The sequence below is a fragment of the Oncorhynchus mykiss genome, chromosome 22 (assembly GCF_013265735.2).
Source record: "Oncorhynchus mykiss isolate Arlee chromosome 22, USDA_OmykA_1.1, whole genome shotgun sequence".
In the NCBI taxonomy this organism is placed as follows: domain Eukaryota; kingdom Metazoa; phylum Chordata; class Actinopteri; order Salmoniformes; family Salmonidae; genus Oncorhynchus; species Oncorhynchus mykiss.
This window is the reverse complement of record NC_048586.1, coordinates 51,750,746-51,773,258: the sequence shown is the minus strand read 5'-3', so window position 1 is coordinate 51,773,258 and position 22,513 is coordinate 51,750,746. Positions and strand designations below refer to the sequence as shown.

Genomic DNA, 22,513 nt, shown 5'->3' with positions numbered 1-22,513 from the left:
CTGTTCCTGTTCCTCAACTCTGCTACAACACCTCTCTGTTCCTGTTCCTCGAATCTGTTACAACACCTCTCTGTTCCTGTTCCTCAACTCTGTTACAACACCTCTCTGTTCCTGTTCCTCAACTCTGCTACAACACCTCTCTGTTCCTGTTCCTCGACTCTGTTACAACACCTCTCTGTTCCTGTTCCTCAACTCTGCTACAACACCTCTCTGTTCCTGTTCCTCAACTCTGCTACAACACCTCTCTGCTCCTGTTCCTCGACTCTGTTACAACACCTCTCTGCTCCTGTTCCTCGACTCTGTTACAACACCTCTCTGTTCCTCAACTCTGTTACAACACCTCTCTGCTCCTGTTCCTCAACTCTGTTACAACACCTATCTGTTCCTGTTCCTCAACTCTGTTACAACACCTCTCTGTTCCTGTTCCTCAACTCTGCTACAACACCTCTCTGTTCCTGTTCCTCAACTCTGTTACAACACCTCTCTGCTCCTGTTCCTCAACTCTGTTACAACACCTCTCTGTTCCTGTTCCTCAACTCTGCTACAACACCTCTCTGTTCCTGTTCCTCGACTCTGCTACCACACCTCTCTTCTCCTGTTCCTCAACTCTGCTACAACACCTCTCTGTTCCTGTTCCTCGACTCTGCTACCACACCTCTTTGCTCCTGTTCCTCAACTCTGTTACAACACCTCTCTGTTCCTGTTCCTCAACTCTGTTACAACACCTCTCTGCTCCTGTTCCTCAACTCTGTTACAACACCTCTCTGTTCCTGTTCCTCAACTCTGTTACAACACCTCTCTGTTCCTGTTCCTCAACTCTGTTACAACACCTCTCTTTTCCTCAACTCTGTTACAACACCTCTCTATTCCTGTTCCTCAACTCTGTTACAACACCTCTCTGCTCCTGTTCCTCAACTCTGCTACAACACCTCTCTGCTCCTGTTCCTCGACTCTGTTACAACACCTCTCTGTTCCTCAACTCTGTTACAACACCTCTCTGCTCCTGTTCCTCAACTCTGTTACAACACCTATCTGTTCCTGTTCCTCAACTCTGTTACAACACCTCTCTGTTCCTGTTCCTCAACTCTGCTACAACACCTCTCTGTTCCTGTTCCTCAACTCTGCTACAACATCTCTCTGTTCCTGTTCCTCGACTCTGTTACAACACCTCTCTGCTCCTGTTCCTCGACTCTGTTACAACACCTCTCTGTTCCTGTTCCTCAACTCTGTTACAACACCTCTCTGTTCCTGTTCCTCGACTCTGTTACACCACCTCTCTGTTCCTCAACTCTGTTACAACACCTCTCTGTTCCTGTTCCTCAACTCTGCTACAACACCTCTCTGTTTCTGTTCCTCAACTCTGTTACAACACCTCTCTGTTCCTGTTCCTCAACTCTGTTACAACACCTCTCTGTTCCTCAACTCTGTTACAACACCTCTCTGCTCCTCGACTCCCTGCCTGTCCTGTTCCTACCTGTCCTGTTCCTACCTGTCCTGTTCCTACCTGTCCTGTTCCTGCCTGTCCTGTTCCTGCTTGTCCTGTTCCTACCTGTCCTGTTCCTACCTGTCCTGTTCCTACCTGTCCTGTTCCTGCCTGTCCTGTTCCTGCCTGTCCTGTTCCTACCTGTCCTGTTCCTGCCTGTCCTGTTCCTGCCTGTCCTGTTCCTACCTGTCCTGTCCCTACCTGTCCTGTTCCTGCCTGTCCTGTTCCTACCTGTCCTGTTCCTACCTGTCCCAAAGTCTATAGTGGCGTACATTCCCTCCAGGGTCCCGCAGGTCATTTCCCGGTCCGTGTTCCCGTCGGTTGTGAAGAGAACAGTTTTGTCCCCCAGGAAGAACTGGAACAGGGTCCTCAGATGCCGCATGTAGTTGTAGTCACACGTATAGTAGCTCCCATACTCATTCTCTACCTGGTGGAGTCACAGGAAGGAACGAAAAGAACCGGATCAAGGATTCATTCCTGAGCACAATGACTCTACAGTTGAAGTCGGAAGTTTACATACACTTAGGTTGGAGATTGAAACTCGTTTTTCAACCACTCCACACATTTCTTGTTAAACTATAGTTTTGGCAAGTCGGTTAGGGCATGACACAAGTAATATTTCCAACAATTGTTTGCAACTTCACATGGGGACAAATATACTTAAATGTCCTCTGGTCTGATGAAACAGGAATAGAACTGTTTGGCCATTATGACCATCGTTATGTTTGGAGGAAAAAGGGGGAGGCTTGCAAGCTGAAGAACACCATCCCAACTGTGAAGCATGGGGGTGGCAGCATCATGTTGTGGGGATGCTTTGCTGCAGGAGGGTCTGGTGCACTTCACAAAATAGATGGCATCATGAGGTAGGACAATTATGTGGATATATTGAAGAAACATCTCAAGACATCAGTCAGGAAGTTAAAGCTTGGTCACAAATGGGTCTTCCAAATGGACAATGACCCCAAGCATACTTCCAAAGTTGTGGCGAAATGGCTTAAGGACAACAAAGTCAAGGTATTGGAGTGACCATCAAAGCCCTGACCTGAATTTCATAGAACATTTGTGGGCAGAGCTGAAAAAGCGTGTGCGAGCAAGGAGGCCCACAAACCTAACTCTGTTACACCAGCTCTGTCAGGAGGAATGGGCCAAAATTCACCCAACTCATTGTGGGAAGTTTGTGGAAGGCTACCCAAGCTAAACAATTTAAAGGCAATGCTACCAAATACTAATTGAGTGTATGTATGTATGTAAACTTCTGACCCACTGGGAATGTGAGGAAAGAAATAAAAGCTGAAATAAATCACTCTACTATTATTCTGACATTTCACATTTTTTAAATAAAGTGGTGATCCTAACTGACCTAAAACAGGGAATTTGTACTAGGATTAAATATCAGGAATTGTGAAAAACTGAGTTTGAAATGTATTTGGCTAAGGTGTATGTAAACTTGAGACTTCAACTGTACCTGCACAGTGATAATGTTCCCTCCGTTTGTATACAACCATCTCCTCATCTTTGGGAGCAGCACTGCCATCCAGGTGTTCACTGCCTCCAGGTAGTCTGGATCAAAGACACAAGCAGCCAACCAGAACACTGGATTAAGCACTGATTAAACACAAGCAGCCAACCAGAACTCCGGATTAAGCACTGATTAAACACAAGCAGCCAACCAGAACACTGGATTACGCACTGATTAAACACAAGCAGCCAACCAGAACACTGGATTAATCACTGATTAAACACAAGCAGCCAACCAGAACTCTGGATTAAGCACTGATTAAACACAAGCAGCCAACCAGAACTCTGGATTAAGCACTGATTAAACACAAGCAGCCAACCAGAACACTGGATTCCTCATATGTGTAAAAGGGATGGTACTGGCAGTATGGTTTTATGATACCTGTGTTCCAGGATTGTACTGGCAGTATGGTTTTATGATACCTGTATCTGCTGAGCGAAGTACAATGTTTGGTTTCTGGAGCAACCAAGCTGGTAAACCACCCTGAAAGAGACAGAAACTTAATGAACTTCTGTCTACAAGCATGACTCAGATATTTCTGTCAGCTGACACACTGTGAGAGAAAGGGGAAGAGGAGAGTCAAAACAACATCTGTTACTCAGTGGTGCATGACACCAAAACATCCCTCCTCTTTCTGACTCTTTAGTGTCCATCCCTCTCTCTATACAGTCCCCCAGGTGAGAATAGGACTTCCATCCCTCTCTACAGTCCCCCAGGTGAGAATAGGACTTCCATCCCTCTCTACAGTCCCCCAGGTGAGAATAGGACTTCCATCCCTCTCTACAGTCCCCCAGGTGAGAATAGGACTTCCATCCCTCTCTCTACAGTCCCCCAGGTGAGAATAGGACTTCCATCCCTCTCTACAGTCCCCCAGGTGAGAATAGGACTCCCATCCCTCCCTCTCTCTCTACAGTCCCCCAGGTGAGAATAGGACATCCATCCCTCTCTCTCTACGGTCCCCCAGGTGAGAATAGGACTTCCCTCTCTCTCTCTACGGTCCCCCAGGTGAGAATAGGACTTCCATCCCTCTCTCTACAGTCCCCCAGGTGAGAATAGGACTTCCATCCCTCTCTACAGTCCCCCAGGTGAGAATAGGACTTCCATCCCTCCCTCTACAGTCCCCCAGGTGAGAATAGGACTTCCATCCCTCTCTCTACAGTCCCCCAGGTGAGAATAGGACTTCCATCCCTCTCTCTCTCTCTACAGTCCCCCAGGTGAGAATAGGACTTCCATCCCTCTCTCTCTCTACAGTCCCCCAGGTGAGAATAGGACTTCCATCCCTCTCTCTCTACAGTCCCCCAGGTGAGAATAGGACTTCCATCCCTCCCTCTCTACAGTCCCCCAGGTGAGAATAGGACTTCCATCCCTCCCTCTCTACAGTCCCCCAGGTGAGAATAGGACAACCATCCCTCCCTCTCTCTCTACAGTCCCCCAGGTGAGAATAGGACTTCCATCCCTCTCTCTCTCTACAGTCCCCCAGGTGAGAATAGGACTTCCATCCCTCTCTCTCTCTACAGTCCCCCAGGTGAGAATAGGACTTCCATCCCTCTCTACAGTCCCCCAGGTGAGAATAGGACTTCCATCCCTCTCTCTCTCTACGGTCCCCCAGGTGAGAATAGGACTTCCCTCTCTCTCTCTATAGTCCCCCAGGTGAGAATAGGACTTCCATCCCTCTCTACAGTCCCCCAGGTGAGAATAGGACTTCCATCCCTCTCTCTCTCTACAGTCCCCCAGGTGAGAATAGGACTTCCATCCCTCTCTCTCTCTACAGTCCCCCAGGTGAGAATAGGACTTCCATCCCTCTCTCTCTCTACAGTCCCCCAGGTGAGAATAGGACTTCCATCCCTCTCTACAGTCCCCCAGGTGAGAATAGGACTTCCATCCCTCTCTCTACAGTCCCCCAGGTGAGAATAGGACTTCCCTCCCTCTCTCTCTCTACAGTCCCCCAGGTGAGAATAGGACTTCCATCCCTCTCTCTACAGTCCCCCAGGTGAGAATAGGACTACCATCCCTCTCTACAGTCCCCCAGGTGAGAATAGGACTTCCATCCCTCTCTCTACAGTCCCCCAGGTGAGAATAGGACTTCCATCCCTCTCTCTACAGTCCCCCAGGTGAGAATAGGACTTCCATCCCTCTCTCTACAGTCCCCCAGGTGAGAATAGGACTTCCATCCCTCTCTCTACAGTCCCCCAGGTGAGAATAGGACTTCCATCCCTCTCTCTCTCTACAGTCCCCCAGGTGAGAATAGGACTTCCATCCCTCTCTACAGTCCCCCAGGTGAGAATAGGACTTCCATCCCTCTCTCTCTCTACAGTCCCCCAGGTGAGAATAGGACTTCCATCCCTCTCTCTCTCTACGGTCCCCCAGGTGAGAATAGGACTTCCATCCCTCTCTCTACAGTCCCCCAGGTGAGAATAGGACTTCCATCCCTCTCTACAGTCCCCCAGGTGAGAATAGGACTTCCATCCCTCTCTCTACAGTCCCCCAGGTGAGAATAGGACTTCCATCCCACTCTCTCTCTACGGTCCCCCAGGTGAGAATAGGACTTCCATCCCTCTCTCTCTACAGTCCCCCAGGTGAGAATAGGACTTCCATCCCTCTCTCTACAGTCCCCCAGGTGAGAATAGGACTTCCATCCCTCTCTACAGTCCCCCAGGTGAGAATAGGACTTCCATCCATCTCTCTCTCTACAGTCCCCCAGGTGAGAATAGGACTTCCATCCCTCTCTCTCTCTACAGTCCCCCAGGTGAGAATAGGACTTCCATCCCTCTCTACAGTCCCCCAGGTGAGAATAGGACTTCCATCCCTCTCTCTCTCTACAGTCCCCCAGGTGAGAATAGGACTTCCATCCCTCCCTATCTCTACAGTCCCCCAGGTGAGAATATGACTTCCATCCCTCCCTCTCTCTCTACAGTCCCCCAGGTGAGAATAGGACAATCATCCCTCTCTCTCTCTACAGTCCCCCAGGTGAGAATAGGACAACCATCCCTCTCTCTCTCTACAGTCCCCCAGGTGAGAATAGGACAACCATCCCTCTCTCTCTCTACAGTCCCCCAGGTGAGAATAGGACTTCCATCCCTCTCTCTCTCTACGGTCCCCCAGGTGAGAATAGGACTTCCATCCCTCTCTCTCTCTACAGTCCCCCAGGTGAGAATAGGACTTCCATCCCTCTCTCTCTCTACAGTCCCCCAGGTGAGAATAGGACTTCCATCCCTCTCTCTCTCTACGGTCCCCCAGGTGAGAATAGGACTTCCATCCCTCTCTCTACAGTCCCCCAGGTGAGAATAGGACTTCCATCCCTCTCTACAGTCCCCCAGGTGAGAATAGGACTTCCATCCCTCTCTCTACAGTCCCCCAGGTGAGAATAGGACTTCCATCCCTCTCTCTCTCTACGGTCCCCCAGGTGAGAATAGGACTTCCATCCCTCTCTCTCTACAGTCCCCCAGGTGAGAATAGGACTTCCATCTCTCTCTCTCTCTACAGTCCCCCAGGTGAGAATAGGACTTCCATCCCTCTCTCTACAGTCCCCCAGGTGAGAATAGGACTTCCATCCCTCTCTACAGTCCCCCAGGTGAGAATAGGACTTCCATCCCTCTCTCTCTCTACAGTCCCCCAGGTGAGAATAGGACTTCCATCCCTCTCTACAGTCCCCCAGGTGAGAATAGGACTTCCATCCCTCTCTCTCTCTACAGTCCCCCAGGTGAGAATAGGACTTCCATCCCTCTCTACAGTCCCCCAGGTGAGAATAGGAATTCCATCCCTCTCTCTCTCTACAGTCCCCCAGGTGAGAATAGGACTTCCATCCCTCCCTCTCTCTACAGTCCCCCAGGTGAGAATAGGACTTCCATCCCTCCCTCTCTCTCTACAGTCCCCCAGGTGAGAATAGGACAATCATCCCTCTCTCTCTCTACAGTCCCCCAGGTGAGAATAGGACAACCATCCCTCTCTCTCTCTACAGTCCCCCAGGTGAGAATAGGACTTCCATCCCCCTCTCTCTACAGTCCCCCAGGTGAGAATAGGACTTCCCTCCCTCCCTCTCTCTACAGTCCCCCAGGTGAGAATAGGACTTCCATCTCTCTCTCTCTCTACAGTCCCCCAGGTGAGAATAGGACAACCATCCCTCTCTCTCTCTACAGTCCCCCAGGTGAGAATAGGACTTCCATCCCTCTCTCTCTCTACGGTCCCCCAGGTGAGAATAGGACTTCCATCCCTCTCTCTCTCTACAGTCCCCCAGGTGAGAATAGGACTTCCATCCCTCTCTCTCTCTACAGTCCCCCAGGTGAGAATAGGACTTCCATCCCTCTCTCTCTCTACAGTCCCCCAGGTGAGAATAGGACTTCCATCCCTCCCTCTCTCTCTACAGTCCCCCAGGTGAGAATAGGACTTCCATCCCTCTCTCTACAGTCCCCCAGGTGAGAATAGGACTTCCATCCCTCCCTCTCTCTCTACAGTCCCCCAGGTGAGAATAGGACTTCCATCCCTCCCTCTCTCTCTACAGTCCCCCAGGTGAGAATAGGACAATCATCCCTCTCTCTCTCTACAGTCCCCCAGGTGAGAATAGGACAACCATCCCTCTCTCTCTCTACAGTCCCCCAGGTGAGAATAGGACTTCCATCCCCCTCTCTCTACAGTCCCCCAGGTGAGAATAGGACTTCCCTCCCTCCCTCTCTCTACAGTCCCCCAGGTGAGAATAGGACTTCCATCTCTCTCTCTCTCTACAGTCCCCCAGGTGAGAATAGGACAACCATCCCTCTCTCTCTCTACAGTCCCCCAGGTGAGAATAGGACTTCCATCCCTCTCTCTCTCTACGGTCCCCCAGGTGAGAATAGGACTTCCATCCCTCTCTCTCTCTACAGTCCCCCAGGTGAGAATAGGACTTCCATCCCTCCCTCTTTCTACAGTCCCCCAGGTGAGAATAGGACTTCCATCCCTCTCTCTCTCTACAGTCCCCCAGGTGAGAATAGGACTTCCATCCCTCTCTCTCTCTACAGTCCCCCAGGTGAGAATAGGACTTCCATCCCTCTCTCTCTCTACAGTCCCCCAGGTGAGAATAGGACTTCCATCCCTCCCTCTCTCTCTACAGTCCCCCAGGTGAGAATAGGACTTCCATCCCTCTCTCTACAGTCCCCCAGGTGAGAATAGGACTTCCATCCCTCCCTCTCTCTCTACAGTCCCCCAGGTGAGAATAGGACTTCCATCCCTCCCTCTCTCTCTACAGTCCCCCAGGTGAGAATAGGACTTCCCTCCCTCTCTCTCTCTACAGTCCCCCAGGTGAGAATAGGACTTCCATCCCTCTCTCTACAGTCCCCCAGGTGAGAATAGGACTACCATCCCTCCCTCTACAGTCCCCCAGGTGAGAATAGGACTTCCATCCCTCTCTACAGTCCCCCAGGTGAGAATAGGACTTCCATCCCTCTCTCTACAGTCCCCCAGGTGAGAATAGGACTTCCATCCCTCCCTCTACAGTCCCCCAGGTGAGAATAGGACTTCCATCCCTCCCTCTACAGTCCCCCAGGTGAGAATAGGACTTCCATCCCTCTCTCTACAGTCCCCCAGGTGAGAATAGGACTTCCATCTCTCTCTCTACAGTCCCCCAGGTGAGAATAGGACTTCCATCCCTCTCTCTACAGTCCCCCAGGTGAGAATAGGACTTCCCTCCCTCTCTCTCTACAGTCCCCCAGGTGAGAATAGGACAACCATCCCTCTCTCTCTCTACAGTCCCCCAGGTGAGAATAGGACTTCCATCCCTCTCTCTCTCTACGGTCCCCCAGGTGAGAATAGGACTTCCATCCCTCTCTCTCTCTACAGTCCCCCAGGTGAGAATAGGACTTCCATCCCTCTCTCTCTCTACAGTCCCCCAGGTGAGAATAGGACTTCCATCCCTCTCTCTCTCTACGGTCCCCCAGGTGAGAATAGGACTTCCATCCCTCTCTCTACAGTCCCCCAGGTGAGAATAGGACTTCCATCCCTCTCTTTCTCTACGGTCCCCCAGGTGAGAATAGGACTTCCATCCCTCTCTCTACAGTCCCCCAGGTGAGAATAGGACTTCCATCCCTCTCTACAGTCCCCCAGGTGAGAATAGGACTTCCATCCCTCTCTCTACTGTCCCCCAGGTGAGAATAGGACTTCCATCCCTCTCTCTACAGTCCCCCAGGTGAGAATAGGACTTCCATCCCTCTCTCTACAGTCCCCCAGGTGAGAATAGGACTTCCATCCCTCTCTCTCTCTACAGTCCCCCAGGTGAGAATAGGACTTCCATCCCTCTCTACAGTCCCCCAGGTGAGAATAGGACTTCCATCCCTCTCTCTCTCTACAGTCCCCCAGGTGAGAATAGGACTTCCATCCCTCTCTCTCTCTACGGTCTTCCAGGTGAGAATAGGACTTCCATCCCTCTCTCTACAGTCCCCCAGGTGAGAATAGGACTTCAATCCCTCTCTACAGTCCCCCAGGTGAGAAGAGGACTTCCATCCCTCTCTCTACAGTCCCCCAGGTGAGAATAGGACTTCCATCCCACTCTCTCTCTACGGTCCCCCAGGTGAGAATAGGACTTCCATCCCTCTCTCTCTACAGTCCCCCAGGTGAGAATAGGACTTCCATCCCTCTCTCTACAGTCCCCCAGGTGAGAATAGGACTTCCATCCCTCTCTACAGTCCCCCAGGTGAGAATAGGACTTCCATCCCTCTCTCTCTCTACAGTCCCCCAGGTGAGAATAGGACTTCCATCCCTCTCTACAGTCCCCCAGGTGAGAATAGGACTTCCATCCCTCTCTACAGTCCCCCAGGTGAGAATAGGACTTCCATCCCTCTCCCTCTCTACAGTCCCCCAGGTGAGAATAGGACTTCCATCCCTCCCTCTCTCTACAGTCCCCCAGGTGAGAATATGACTTCCATCCCTCCCTCTCTCTCTACAGTCCCCCAGGTGAGAATAGGACAATCATCCCTCTCTCTCTCTACAGTCCCCCAGGTGAGAATAGGACAACCATCCCTCTCTCTCTCTACAGTCCCCCAGGTGAGAATAGGACAACCATCCCTCTCTCTCTCTACAGTCCCCCAGGTGAGAATAGGACTTCCATCCCTCTCTCTCTCTACGGTCCCCCAGGTGAGAATAGGACTTCCATCCCTCTCTCTCTCTACAGTCCCCCAGGTGAGAATAGGACTTCCATCCCTCTCTCTCTCTACAGTCCCCCAGGTGAGAATAGGACTTCCATCCCTCTCTCTCTCTACGGTCCCCCAGGTGAGAATAGGACTTCCATCCCTCTCTCTACAGTCCCCCAGGTGAGAATAGGACTTCCATCCCTCTCTACAGTCCCCCAGGTGAGAATAGGACTTCCATCCCTCTCTCTACAGTCCCCCAGGTGAGAATAGGACTTCCATCCCTCTCTCTCTCTACGGTCCCCCAGGTGAGAATAGGACTTCCATCCCTCTCTCTCTACAGTCCCCCAGGTGAGAATAGGACAACCATCCCTCTCTCTCTCTACAGTCCCCCAGGTGAGAATAGGACAACCATCCCTCTCTCTCTCTACAGTCCCCCAGGTGAGAATAGGACTTCCATCCCTCTCTCTCTCTACGGTCCCCCAGGTGAGAATAGGACTTCCATCCCTCTCTCTCTCTACAGTCCCCCAGGTGAGAATAGGACTTCCATCCCTCTCTCTCTCTACAGTCCCCCAGGTGAGAATAGGACTTCCATCCCTCTCTCTCTCTACGGTCCCCCAGGTGAGAATAGGACTTCCATCCCTCTCTCTACAGTCCCCCAGGTGAGAATAGGACTTCCATCCCTCTCTACAGTCCCCCAGGTGAGAATAGGACTTCCATCCCTCTCTCTACAGTCCCCCAGGTGAGAATAGGACTTCCATCCCTCTCTCTCTCTATGGTCCCCCAGGTGAGAATAGGACTTCCATCCCTCTCTCTCTACAGTCCCCCAGGTGAGAATAGGACTTCCATCTCTCTCTCTCTCTACAGTCCCCCAGGTGAGAATAGGACTTCCATCCCTCTCTCTACAGTCCCCCAGGTGAGAATAGGACTTCCATCCCTCTCTACAGTCCCCCAGGTGAGAATAGGACTTCCATCCCTCTCTCTCTCTACAGTCCCCCAGGTGAGAATAGGACTTCCATCCCTCTCTACAGTCCCCCAGGTGAGAATAGGACTTCCATCCCTCTCTCTCTCTACAGTCCCCAGGTGAGAATAGGACTTCCATCCCTCTCTACAGTCCCCCAGGTGAGAATAGGACTTCCATCCCTCTCTCTCTCTACAGTCCCCCAGGTGAGAATAGGACTTCCATCCCTCCCTCTCTCTACAGTCCCCCAGGTGAGAATAGGACTTCCATCCCTCCCTCTCTCTCTACAGTCCCCCAGGTGAGAATAGGACAATCATCCCTCTCTCTCTCTACAGTCCCCCAGGTGAGAATAGGACAACCATCCCTCTCTCTCTCTACAGTCCCCCAGGTGAGAATAGGACTTCCATCCCCCTCTCTCTACAGTCCCCCAGGTGAGAATAGGACTTCCCTCCCTCCCTCTCTCTACAGTCCCCCAGGTGAGAATAGGACTTCCATCTCTCTCTCTCTCTACAGTCCCCCAGGTGAGAATAGGACAACCATCCCTCTCTCTCTCTACAGTCCCCCAGGTGAGAATAGGACTTCCATCCCTCTCTCTCTCTACGGTCCCCCAGGTGAGAATAGGACTTCCATCCCTCTCTCTCTCTACAGTCCCCCAGGTGAGAATAGGACTTCCATCCCTCTCTCTCTCTACAGTCCCCCAGGTGAGAATAGGACTTCCATCCCTCTCTCTCTCTACAGTCCCCCAGGTGAGAATAGGACTTCCATCCCTCCCTCTCTCTCTACAGTCCCCCAGGTGAGAATAGGACTTCCATCCCTCTCTCTACAGTCCCCCAGGTGAGAATAGGACTTCCATCCCTCCCTCTCTCTCTACAGTCCCCCAGGTGAGAATAGGACAATCATCCCTCTCTCTCTCTACAGTCCCCCAGGTGAGAATAGGACAACCATCCCTCTCTCTCTCTACAGTCCCCCAGGTGAGAATAGGACTTCCATCCCCCTCTCTCTACAGTCCCCCAGGTGAGAATAGGACTTCCCTCCCTCCCTCTCTCTACAGTCCCCCAGGTGAGAATAGGACTTCCATCTCTCTCTCTCTCTACAGTCCCCCAGGTGAGAATAGGACAACCATCCCTCTCTCTCTCTACAGTCCCCCAGGTGAGAATAGGACTTCCATCCCTCTCTCTCTCTACGCTCCCCCAGGTGAGAATAGGACTTCCATCCCTCTCTCTCTCTACAGTCCCCCAGGTGAGAATAGGACTTCCATCCCTCTCTCTACAGTCCCCCAGGTGAGAATAGGACTTCCATCCCTCCCTCTCTCTCTACAGTCCCCCAGGTGAGAATAGGACTTCCATCCCTCCCTCTCTCTCTACAGTCCCCCAGGTGAGAATAGGACTTCCCTCCCTCTCTCTCTCTACAGTCCCTAGGTGAGAATAGGACTTCCATCCCTCTCTCTACAGTCCCCCAGGTGAGAATAGGACTACCATCCCTCCCTCTACAGTCCCCCAGGTGAGAATAGGACTTCCATCCCTCTCTACAGTCCCCCAGGTGAGAATAGGACTTCCATCCCTCTCTCTACAGTCCCCCAGGTGAGAATAGGACTTCCATCCCTCCCTCTACAGTCCCCCAGGTGAGAATAGGACTTCCATCCCTCTCTCTACAGTCCCCCAGGTGAGAATAGGACTTCCATCTCTCTCTCTACAGTCCCCCAGGTGAGAATAGGACTTCCATCCCTCTCTCTACAGTCCCCCAGGTGAGAATAGGACTTCCCTCCCTCTCTCTCTACAGTCCCCCAGGTGAGAATAGGACAACCATCCCTCTCTCTCTCTACAGTCCCCCAGGTGAGAATAGGACTTCCATCCCTCTCTCTCTCTACGGTCCCCCAGGTGAGAATAGGACTTCCATCCCTCTCTCTCTCTACAGTCCCCCAGGTGAGAATAGGACTTCCATCCCTCTCTCTCTCTACAGTCCCCCAGGTGAGAATAGGACTTCCATCCCTCTCTCTCTCTACGGTCCCCCAGGTGAGAATAGGACTTCCATCCCTCTCTCTACAGTCCCCCAGGTGAGAATAGGACTTCCATCCCTCTCTACAGTCCCCCAGGTGAGAATAGGACTTCCATCCCTCTCTCTACAGTCCCCCAGGTGAGAATAGGACTTCCATCCCTCTCTCTCTCTACGGTCCCCCAGGTGAGAATAGGACTTCCATCCCTCTCTCTCTACAGTCCCCCAGGTGAGAATAGGACTTCCATCTCTCTCTCTCTCTACAGTCCCCCAGGTGAGAATAGGACTTCCATCCCTCTCTCTACAGTCCCCCAGGTGAGAATAGGACTTCCATCCCTCTCTACAGTCCCCCAGGTGAGAATAGGACTTCCATCCCTCTCTCTCTCTACAGTCCCCCAGGTGAGAATAGGACTTCCATCCCTCTCTACAGTCCCCCAGGTGAGAATAGGACTTCCATCCCTCTCTCTCTCTACAGTCCCCCAGGTGAGAATAGGACTTCCATCCCTCTCTACAGTCCCCCAGGTGAGAATAAGACTTCCATCCCTCTCTCTCTCTACAGTCCCCCAGGTGAGAATAGGACTTCCATCCCTCCCTCTCTCTACAGTCCCCCAGGTGAGAATAGGACTTCCATCCCTCCCTCTCTCTCTACAGTCCCCCAGGTGAGAATAGGACAATCATCCCTCTCTCTCTCTACAGTCCCCCAGGTGAGAATAGGACAACCATCCCTCTCTCTCTCTACAGTCCCCCAGGTGAGAATAGGACTTCCATCCCCCTCTCTCTACAGTCCCCCAGGTGAGAATAGGACTTCCCTCCCTCCCTCTCTCTACAGTCCCCCAGGTGAGAATAGGACTTCCATCTCTCTCTCTCTCTACAGTCCCCCAGGTGAGAATAGGACAACCATCCCTCTCTCTCTCTACAGTCCCCCAGGTGAGAATAGGACTTCCATCCCTCTCTCTCTCTACGGTCCCCCAGGTGAGAATAGGACTTCCATCCCTCTCTCTCTCTACAGTCCCCCAGGTGAGAATAGGACTTCCATCCCTCCCTCTCTCTACAGTCCCCCAGGTGAGAATAGGACTTCCATCCCTCTCTCTCTCTACAGTCCCCCAGGTGAGAATAGGACTTCCATCCCTCTCTCTCTCTACAGTCCCCCAGGTGAGAATAGGACTTCCATCCCTCTCTCTCTCTACAGTCCCCCAGGTGAGAATAGGACTTCCATCCCTCCCTCTCTCTCTACAGTCCCCCAGGTGAGAATAGGACTTCCATCCCTCTCTCTACAGTCCCCCAGGTGAGAATAGGACTTCCATCCCTCCCTCTCTCTCTACAGTCCCCCAGGTGAGAATAGGACTTCCATCCCTCCCTCTCTCTCTACAGTCCCCCAGGTGAGAATAGGACAATCATCCCTCTCTCTCTCTACAGTCCCCCAGGTGAGAATAGGACAACCATCCCTCTCTCTCTCTACAGTCCCCCAGGTGAGAATAGGACTTCCATCCCCCTCTCTCTACAGTCCCCCAGGTGAGAATAGGACTTCCCTCCCTCCCTCTCTCTACAGTCCCCCAGGTGAGAATAGGACTTCCATCTCTCTCTCTCTCTACAGTCCCCCAGGTGAGAATAGGACAACCATCCCTCTCTCTCTCTACAGTCCCCCAGGTGAGAATAGGACTTCCATCCCTCTCTCTCTCTACGGTCCCCCAGGTGAGAATAGGACTTCCATCCCTCTCTCTCTCTACAGTCCCCCAGGTGAGAATAGGACTTCCATCCCTCTCTCTCTCTACGGTCCCCCAGGTGAGAATAGGACTTCCATCCCTCTCTCTCTCTACAGTCCCCCAGGTGAGAATAGGACTTCCATCCCTCCCTCTCTCTACAGTCCCCCAGGTGAGAATAGGACTTCCATCCCTCTCTCTCTCTACAGTCCCCCAGGTGAGAATAGGACTTCCATCCCTCTCTCTCTCTACAGTCCCCCAGGTGAGAATGGGACTTCCATCCCTCCCTCTCTCTCTACAGTCCCCCAGGTGAGAATAGGACTTCCATCCCTCTCTCTACAGTCCCCCAGGTGAGAATAGGACTTCCATCCCCCTCTCTCTACAGTCCCCCAGGTGAGAATAGGACTTCCCTCCCTCCCTCTCTCTACAGTCCCCCAGGTGAGAATAGGACTTCCATCTCTCTCTCTCTCTACAGTCCCCCAGGTGAGAATAGGACAACCATCCCTCTCTCTCTCTACAGTCCCCCAGGTGAGAATAGGACTTCCATCCCTCTCTCTCTCTACGGTCCCCCAGGTGAGAATAGGACTTCCATCCCTCTCTCTCTCTACAGTCCCCCAGGTGAGAATAGGACTTCCATCCCTCCCTCTCTCTACAGTCCCCCAGGTGAGAATAGGACTTCCATCCCTCTCTCTCTCTACAGTCCCCCAGGTGAGAATAGGACTTCCATCCCTCTCTCTCTCTACAGTCCCCCAGGTGAGAATAGGACTTCAATCCCTCTCTCTCTCTACAGTCCCCCAGGTGAGAATAGGACTTCCATCCCTCCCTCTCTCTCTACAGTCCCCCAGGTGAGAATAGGACTTCCCTCCCTCTCTCTCTCTACAGTCCCCCAGGTGAGAATAGGACTTCCATCCCTCTCTCTACAGTCCCCCAGGTGAGAATAGGACTTCCATCCCTCCCTCTCTCTCTACAGTCCCCCAGGTGAGAATAGGACTTCCATCCCTCCCTCTCTCTCTACAGTCCCCCAGGTGAGAATAGGACTTCCCTCCCTCTCTCTCTCTACAGTCCCCCAGGTGAGAATAGGACTTCCATCCCTCTCTCTACAGTCCCCCAGGTGAGAATAGGACTACCATCCCTCTCTACAGTCCCCCAGGTGAGAATAGGACTTCCATCCCTCTCTCTACAGTCCCCCAGGTGAGAATAGGACTTCCATCCCTCTCTCTACAGTCCCCCAGGTGAGAATAGGACTACCATCCCTCTCTACAGTCCCCCAGGTGAGAATAGGACTTCCATCCCTCTCTCTACAGTCCCCCAGGTGAGAATAGGACTTCCATCCCTCCCTCTACAGTCCCCCAGGTGAGAATAGGACTTCCATCCCTCTCTCTACAGTCCCCCAGGTGAGAATAGGACTTCCATCTCTCTCTCTACAGTCCCCCAGGTGAGAATAGGACTTCCATCCCTCTCTCTACAGTCCCCCAGGTGAGAATAGGACTTCCCTCCCTCTCTCTCTACAGTCCCCCAGGTGAGAATAGGACAACCATCCCTCTCTCTCTCTACAGTCCCCCAGGTAAGAATAGGACTTCCATCCCTCTCTCTCTCTACGGTCCCCCAGGTGAGAATAGGACTTCCATCCCTCTCTCTCTCTACAGTCCCCCAGGTGAGAATAGGACTTCCATCCCTCTCTCTCTCTACGGTCCCCCAGGTGAGAATAGGACTTCCATCCCTCTCTCTACAGTCCCCCAGGTGAGAATAGGACTTCCATCCCTCTCTCTCTCTACGGTCCCCCAGGTGAGAATAGGACTTCCATCCCTCTCTCTCTCTACAGTCCCCCAGGTGAGAATAGGACTTCCATCCCTCTCTCTCTCCACGGTCCCCCAGGTGAGAATAGGACTTCCATCCCTCTCTACAGTCCCCCAGGTGAGAATAGGACTTCCATCCCCCTCTCTCTACAGTCCCCCAGGTGAGAATAGGACTTCCCTCCCTCCCTCTCTCTACAGTCCCCCAGGTGAGAATAGGACTTCCATCTCTCTCTCTCTCTACAGTCCCCCAGGTGAGAATAGGACAACCATCCCTCTCTCTCTCTACAGTCCCCCAGGTGAGAATAGGACTTCCATCCCTCTCTCTCTCTACGGTCCCCCAGGTGAGAATAGGACTTCCATCCCTCTCTCTCTCTACAGTCCCCCAGGTGAGAATAGGACTTCCATCCCTCTCTCTCTCTACGGTCCCCCAGGTGAGAATAGGACTTCCATCCCTCTCTCTCTCTACAGTCCCCCAGGTGAGAATAGGACTTCCATCCCTCCCTCTCTCTACAGTCCCCCAGGTGAGAATAGGACTTCCATCCCTCTCTCTCTCTACAGTCCCCCAGGTGAGAATAGGACTTCCATCCCTCTCTCTCTCTACAGTCCCCCAGGTGAGAATAGGACTTCCATCCCTCTCTCTCTCTACAGTCCCCCAGGTGAGAATAGGACTTCCATCCCTCCCTCTCTCTCTACAGTCCCCCAGGTGAGAATAGGACTTCCATCCCTCTCTCTCTCTACAGTCCCCCAGGTGAGAATGGGACTTCCATCCCTCCCTCTCTCTCTACAGTCCCCCAGGTGAGAATAGGACTTCCATCCCTCTCTCTACAGTCCCCCAGGTGAGAATAGGACTTCCATCCCCCTCTCTCTACAGTCCCCCAGGTGAGAATAGGACTTCCCTCCCTCCCTCTCTCTACAGTCCCCCAGGTGAGAATAGGACTTCCATCTCTCTCTCTCTCTACAGTCCCCCAGGTGAGAATAGGACAACCATCCCTCTCTCTCTCTACAGTCCCCCAGGTGAGAATAGGACTTCCATCCCTCTCTCTCTCTACGGTCCCCCAGGTGAGAATAGGACTTCCATCCCTCTCTCTCTCTACAGTCCCCCAGGTGAGAATAGGACTTCTATCCCTCCCTCTCTCTACAGTCCCCCAGGTGAGAATAGGACTTCCATCCCTCTCTCTCTCTACAGTCCCCCAGGTGAGAATAGGACTTCCATCCCTCTCTCTCTCTACAGTCCCCCAGGTGAGAATAGGACTTCAATCCCTCTCTCTCTCTACAGTCCCCCAGGTGAGAATAGGACTTCCATCCCTCCCTCTCTCTCTACAGTCCCCCAGGTGAGAATAGGACTTCCCTCCCTCTCTCTCTCTACAGTCCCCCAGGTGAGAATAGGACTTCCATCCCTCTCTCTACAGTCCCCCAGGTGAGAATAGGACTTCCATCCCTCCCTCTCTCTCTACAGTCCCCCAGGTGAGAATAGGACTTCCATCCCTCCCTCTCTCTCTACAGTCCCCCAGGTGAGAATAGGACTTCCCTCCCTCTCTCTCTCTACAGTCCCCCAGGTGAGAATAGGACTTCCATCCCTCTCTCTACAGTCCCCCAGGTGAGAATAGGACTACCATCCCTCTCTACAGTCCCCCAGGTGAGAATAGGACTTCCCTCCCTCTCTCTCTCTACAGTCCCCCAGGTGAGAATAGGACTTCCATCCCTCCCTCTACAGTCCCCCAGGTGAGAATAGGACTTCCATCCCTCTCTCTACAGTCCCCCAGGTGAGAATAGGACTTCCATCTCTCTCTCTACAGTCCCCCAGGTGAGAATAGGACTTCCATCCCTCTCTCTACAGTCCCCCAGGTGAGAATAGGACTTCCCTCCCTCTCTCTCTACAGTCCCCCAGGTGAGAATAGGACAACCATCCCTCTCTCTCTCTACAGTCCCCCAGGTAAGAATAGGACTTCCATCCCTCTCTCTCTCTACGGTCCCCCAGGTGAGAATAGGACTTCCATCCCTCTCTCTCTCTACGGTCCCCCAGGTGAGAATAGGACTTCCATCCCTCTCTCTACAGTCCCCCAGGTGAGAATAGGACTTCCATCCCTCTCTCTCTCTACGGTCCCCCAGGTGAGAATAGGACTTCCATCCCTCTCTCGCTCTACAGTCCCCCAGGTGAGAATAGGACTTCCATCCCTCTCTCTCTCCACGGTCCCCCAGGTGAGAATAGGACTTCCATCCCTCTCTACAGTCCCCCAGGTGAGAATAGGACTTCCATCCCTCTCTCTACAGTCCCCCAGGTGAGAATAGGACTTCCATCCCTCTCTCTCTCTACGGTCCCCCAGGTGAGAATAGGACTTCCATCCCTCTCTCTCTACAGTCCCCCAGGTGAGAATAGGACTTCCATCTCTCTCTCTCTCTACAGTCCCCCAGGTGAGAATAGGACTTCCATCCCTCTCTCTACAGTCCCCCAGGTGAGAATAGGACTTCCATCCCTCTCTACAGTCCCCCAGGTGAGAATAGGACTTCCATCCCTCTCTCTCTCTACAGTCCCCCAGGTGAGAATAGGACTTCCATCCCTCTCTACAGTCCCCCAGGTGAGAATAGGACTTCCATCCCTCTCTCTCTCTACAGTCCCCCAGGTGAGAATAGGACTTCCATCCCTCTCTACAGTCCCCCAGGTGAGAATAGGACTTCCATCCCTCTCTCTCTCTACAGTCCCCCAGGTGAGAATAGGACTTCCATCCCTCCCTCTCTCTACAGTCCCCCAGGTGAGAATAGGACTTCCATCCCTCCCTCTCTCTCTACAGTCCCCCAGGTGAGAATAGGACAATCATCCCTCTCTCTCTCTACAGTCCCCCAGGTGAGAATAGGACAACCATCCCTCTCTCTCTCTACAGTCCCCCAGGTGAGAATAGGACTTCCATCCCCCTCTCTCTACAGTCCCCCAGGTGAGAATAGGACTTCCCTCCCTCCCTCTCTCTACAGTCCCCCAGGTGAGAATAGGACTTCCATCTCTCTCTCTCTCTACAGTCCCCCAGGTGAGAATAGGACAACCATCCCTCTCTCTCTCTACAGTCCCCCAGGTGAGAATAGGACTTCCATCCCTCTCTCTCTCTACGGTCCCCCAGGTGAGAATAGGACTTCCATCCCTCTCTCTCTCTACAGTCCCCCAGGTGAGAATAGGACTTCCATCCCTCCCTCTCTCTACAGTCCCCCAGGTGAGAATAGGACTTCCATCCCTCTCTCTCTCTACAGCACCCCAGGTGAGAATAGGACTTCCATCCCTCTCTCTCTCTACAGTCCCCCAGGTGAGAATAGGACTTCCATCCCTCTCTCTCTCTACAGTCCCCCAGGTGAGAATAGGACTTCCATCCCTCCCTCTCTCTCTACAGTCCTCCAGGTGAGAATAGGACTTCCATCCCTCTCTCTACAGTCCCCCAGGTGAGAATAGGACTTCCATCCCTCCCTCTCTCTCTACAGTCCCCCAGGTGAGAATAGGACTTCCATCCCTCTCTCTCTCCACGGTCCCCCAGGTGAGAATAGGACTTCCATCCCTCTCTACAGTCCCCCAGGTGAGAATAGGACTTCCATCCCCCTCTCTCTACAGTCCCCCAGGTGAGAATAGGACTTCCCTCCCTCCCTCTCTCTACAGTCCCCCAGGTGAGAATAGGACTTCCATCTCTCTCTCTCTCTACAGTCCCCCAGGTGAGAATAGGACAACCATCCCTCTCTCTCTCTACAGTCCCCCAGGTGAGAATAGGACTTCCATCCCTCTCTCTCTCTACGGTCCCCCAGGTGAGAATAGGACTTCCATCCCTCTCTCTCTCTACAGTCCCCCAGGTGAGAATAGGACTTCCATCCCTCTCTCTCTCTACGGTCCCCCAGGTGAGAATAGGACTTCCATCCCTCTCTCTCTCTACAGTCCCCCAGGTGAGAATAGGACTTCCATCCCTCCCTCTCTCTACAGTCCCCCAGGTGAGAATAGGACTTCCATCCCTCTCTCTCTCTACAGTCCCCCAGGTGAGAATAGGACTTCCATCCCTCTCTCTCTCTACAGTCCCCCAGGTGAGAATAGGACTTCCATCCCTCTCTCTCTCTACAGTCCCCCAGGTGAGAATAGGACTTCCATCCCTCCCTCTCTCTCTACAGTCCCCCAGGTGAGAATAGGACTTCCATCCCTCTCTCTCTCTACAGTCCCCCAGGTGAGAATGGGACTTCCATCCCTCCCTCTCTCTCTACAGTCCCCCAGGTGAGAATAGGACTTCCATCCCTCTCTCTACAGTCCCCCAGGTGAGAATAGGACTTCCATCCCCCTCTCTCTACAGTCCCCCAGGTGAGAATAGGACTTCCCTCCCTCCCTCTCTCTACAGTCCCCCAGGTGAGAATAGGACTTCCATCTCTCTCTCTCTCTACAGTCCCCCAGGTGAGAATAGGACAACCATCCCTCTCTCTCTCTACAGTCCCCCAGGTGAGAATAGGACTTCCATCCCTCTCTCTCTCTACGGTCCCCCAGGTGAGAATAGGACTTCCATCCCTCTCTCTCTCTACAGTCCCCCAGGTGAGAATAGGACTTCTATCCCTCCCTCTCTCTACAGTCCCCCAGGTGAGAATAGGACTTCCATCCCTCTCTCTCTCTACAGTCCCCCAGGTGAGAATAGGACTTCCATCCCTCTCTCTCTCTACAGTCCCCCAGGTGAGAATAGGACTTCAATCCCTCTCTCTCTCTACAGTCCCCCAGGTGAGAATAGGACTTCCATCCCTCCCTCTCTCTCTACAGTCCCCCAGGTGAGAATAGGACTTCCCTCCCTCTCTCTCTCTACAGTCCCCCAGGTGAGAATAGGACTTCCATCCCTCTCTCTACAGTCCCCCAGGTGAGAATAGGACTTCCATCCCTCCCTCTCTCTCTACAGTCCCCCAGGTGAGAATAGGACTTCCATCCCTCCCTCTCTCTCTACAGTCCCCCAGGTGAGAATAGGACTTCCCTCCCTCTCTCTCTCTACAGTCCCCCAGGTGAGAATAGGACTTCCATCCCTCTCTCTACAGTCCCCCAGGTGAGAATAGGACTACCATCCCTCTCTACAGTCCCCCAGGTGAGAATAGGACTTCCATCCCTCTCTCTACAGTCCCCCAGGTGAGAATAGGACTTCCATCCCTCTCTCTACAGTCCCCCAGGTGAGAATAGGACTACCATCCCTCTCTACAGTCCCCCAGGTGAGAATAGGACTTCCATCCCTCTCTCTACAGTCCCCCAGGTGAGAATAGGACTTCCATCCCTCCCTCTACAGTCCCCCAGGTGAGAATAGGACTTCCATCCCTCTCTCTACAGTCCCCCAGGTGAGAATAGGACTTCCATCTCTCTCTCTACAGTCCCCCAGGTGAGAATAGGACTTCCATCCCTCTCTCTACAGTCCCCCAGGTGAGAATAGGACTTCCCTCCCTCTCTCTCTACAGTCCCCCAGGTGAGAATAGGACAACCATCCCTCTCTCTCTCTACAGTCCCCCAGGTAAGAATAGGACTTCCATCCCTCTCTCTCTCTACGGTCCCCCAGGTGAGAATAGGACTTCCATCCCTCTCTCTCTCTACGGTCCCCCAGGTGAGAATAGGACTTCCATCCCTCTCTCTACAGTCCCCCAGGTGAGAATAGGACTTCCATCCCTCTCTCTCTCTACGGTCCCCCAGGTGAGAATAGGACTTCCATCCCTCTCTCGCTCTACAGTCCCCCAGGTGAGAATAGGACTTCCATCCCTCTCTCTCTCCACGGTCCCCCAGGTGAGAATAGGACTTCCATCCCTCTCTACAGTCCCCCAGGTGAGAATAGGACTTCCATCCCTCTCTCTACAGTCCCCCAGGTGAGAATAGGACTTCCATCCCTCTCTCTCTCTACGGTCCCCCAGGTGAGAATAGGACTTCCATCCCTCTCTCTCTACAGTCCCCCAGGTGAGAATAGGACTTCCATCTCTCTCTCTCTCTACAGTCCCCCAGGTGAGA

General features: G+C 52.8%; 1 protein-coding gene across 2 annotated transcripts in view; it reads right to left on the bottom strand.

Annotated features, from left to right (window-relative positions):
* glb1l (galactosidase, beta 1-like) overlaps positions 1-22,513 on the bottom strand; it is a 95,589-nt gene that overhangs the window by 55,141 nt on the left and 17,935 nt on the right. The window contains exons 4-6 of one of the 2 annotated variants that reach the window (XM_036959520.1): positions 3,425-3,485; positions 2,949-3,043; positions 1,730-1,910 (exon numbers count right to left, since the gene is read on the bottom strand). In XM_036959520.1, the coding sequence (XP_036815415.1) occupies positions 1,730-1,910; positions 2,949-3,043; positions 3,425-3,485 (337 nt within the window). The remainder of the gene's footprint in view (positions 1-1,729; positions 1,911-2,948; positions 3,044-3,424; positions 3,486-22,513) is intronic. The other variant, XM_036959521.1, reaches the window with a different exon arrangement.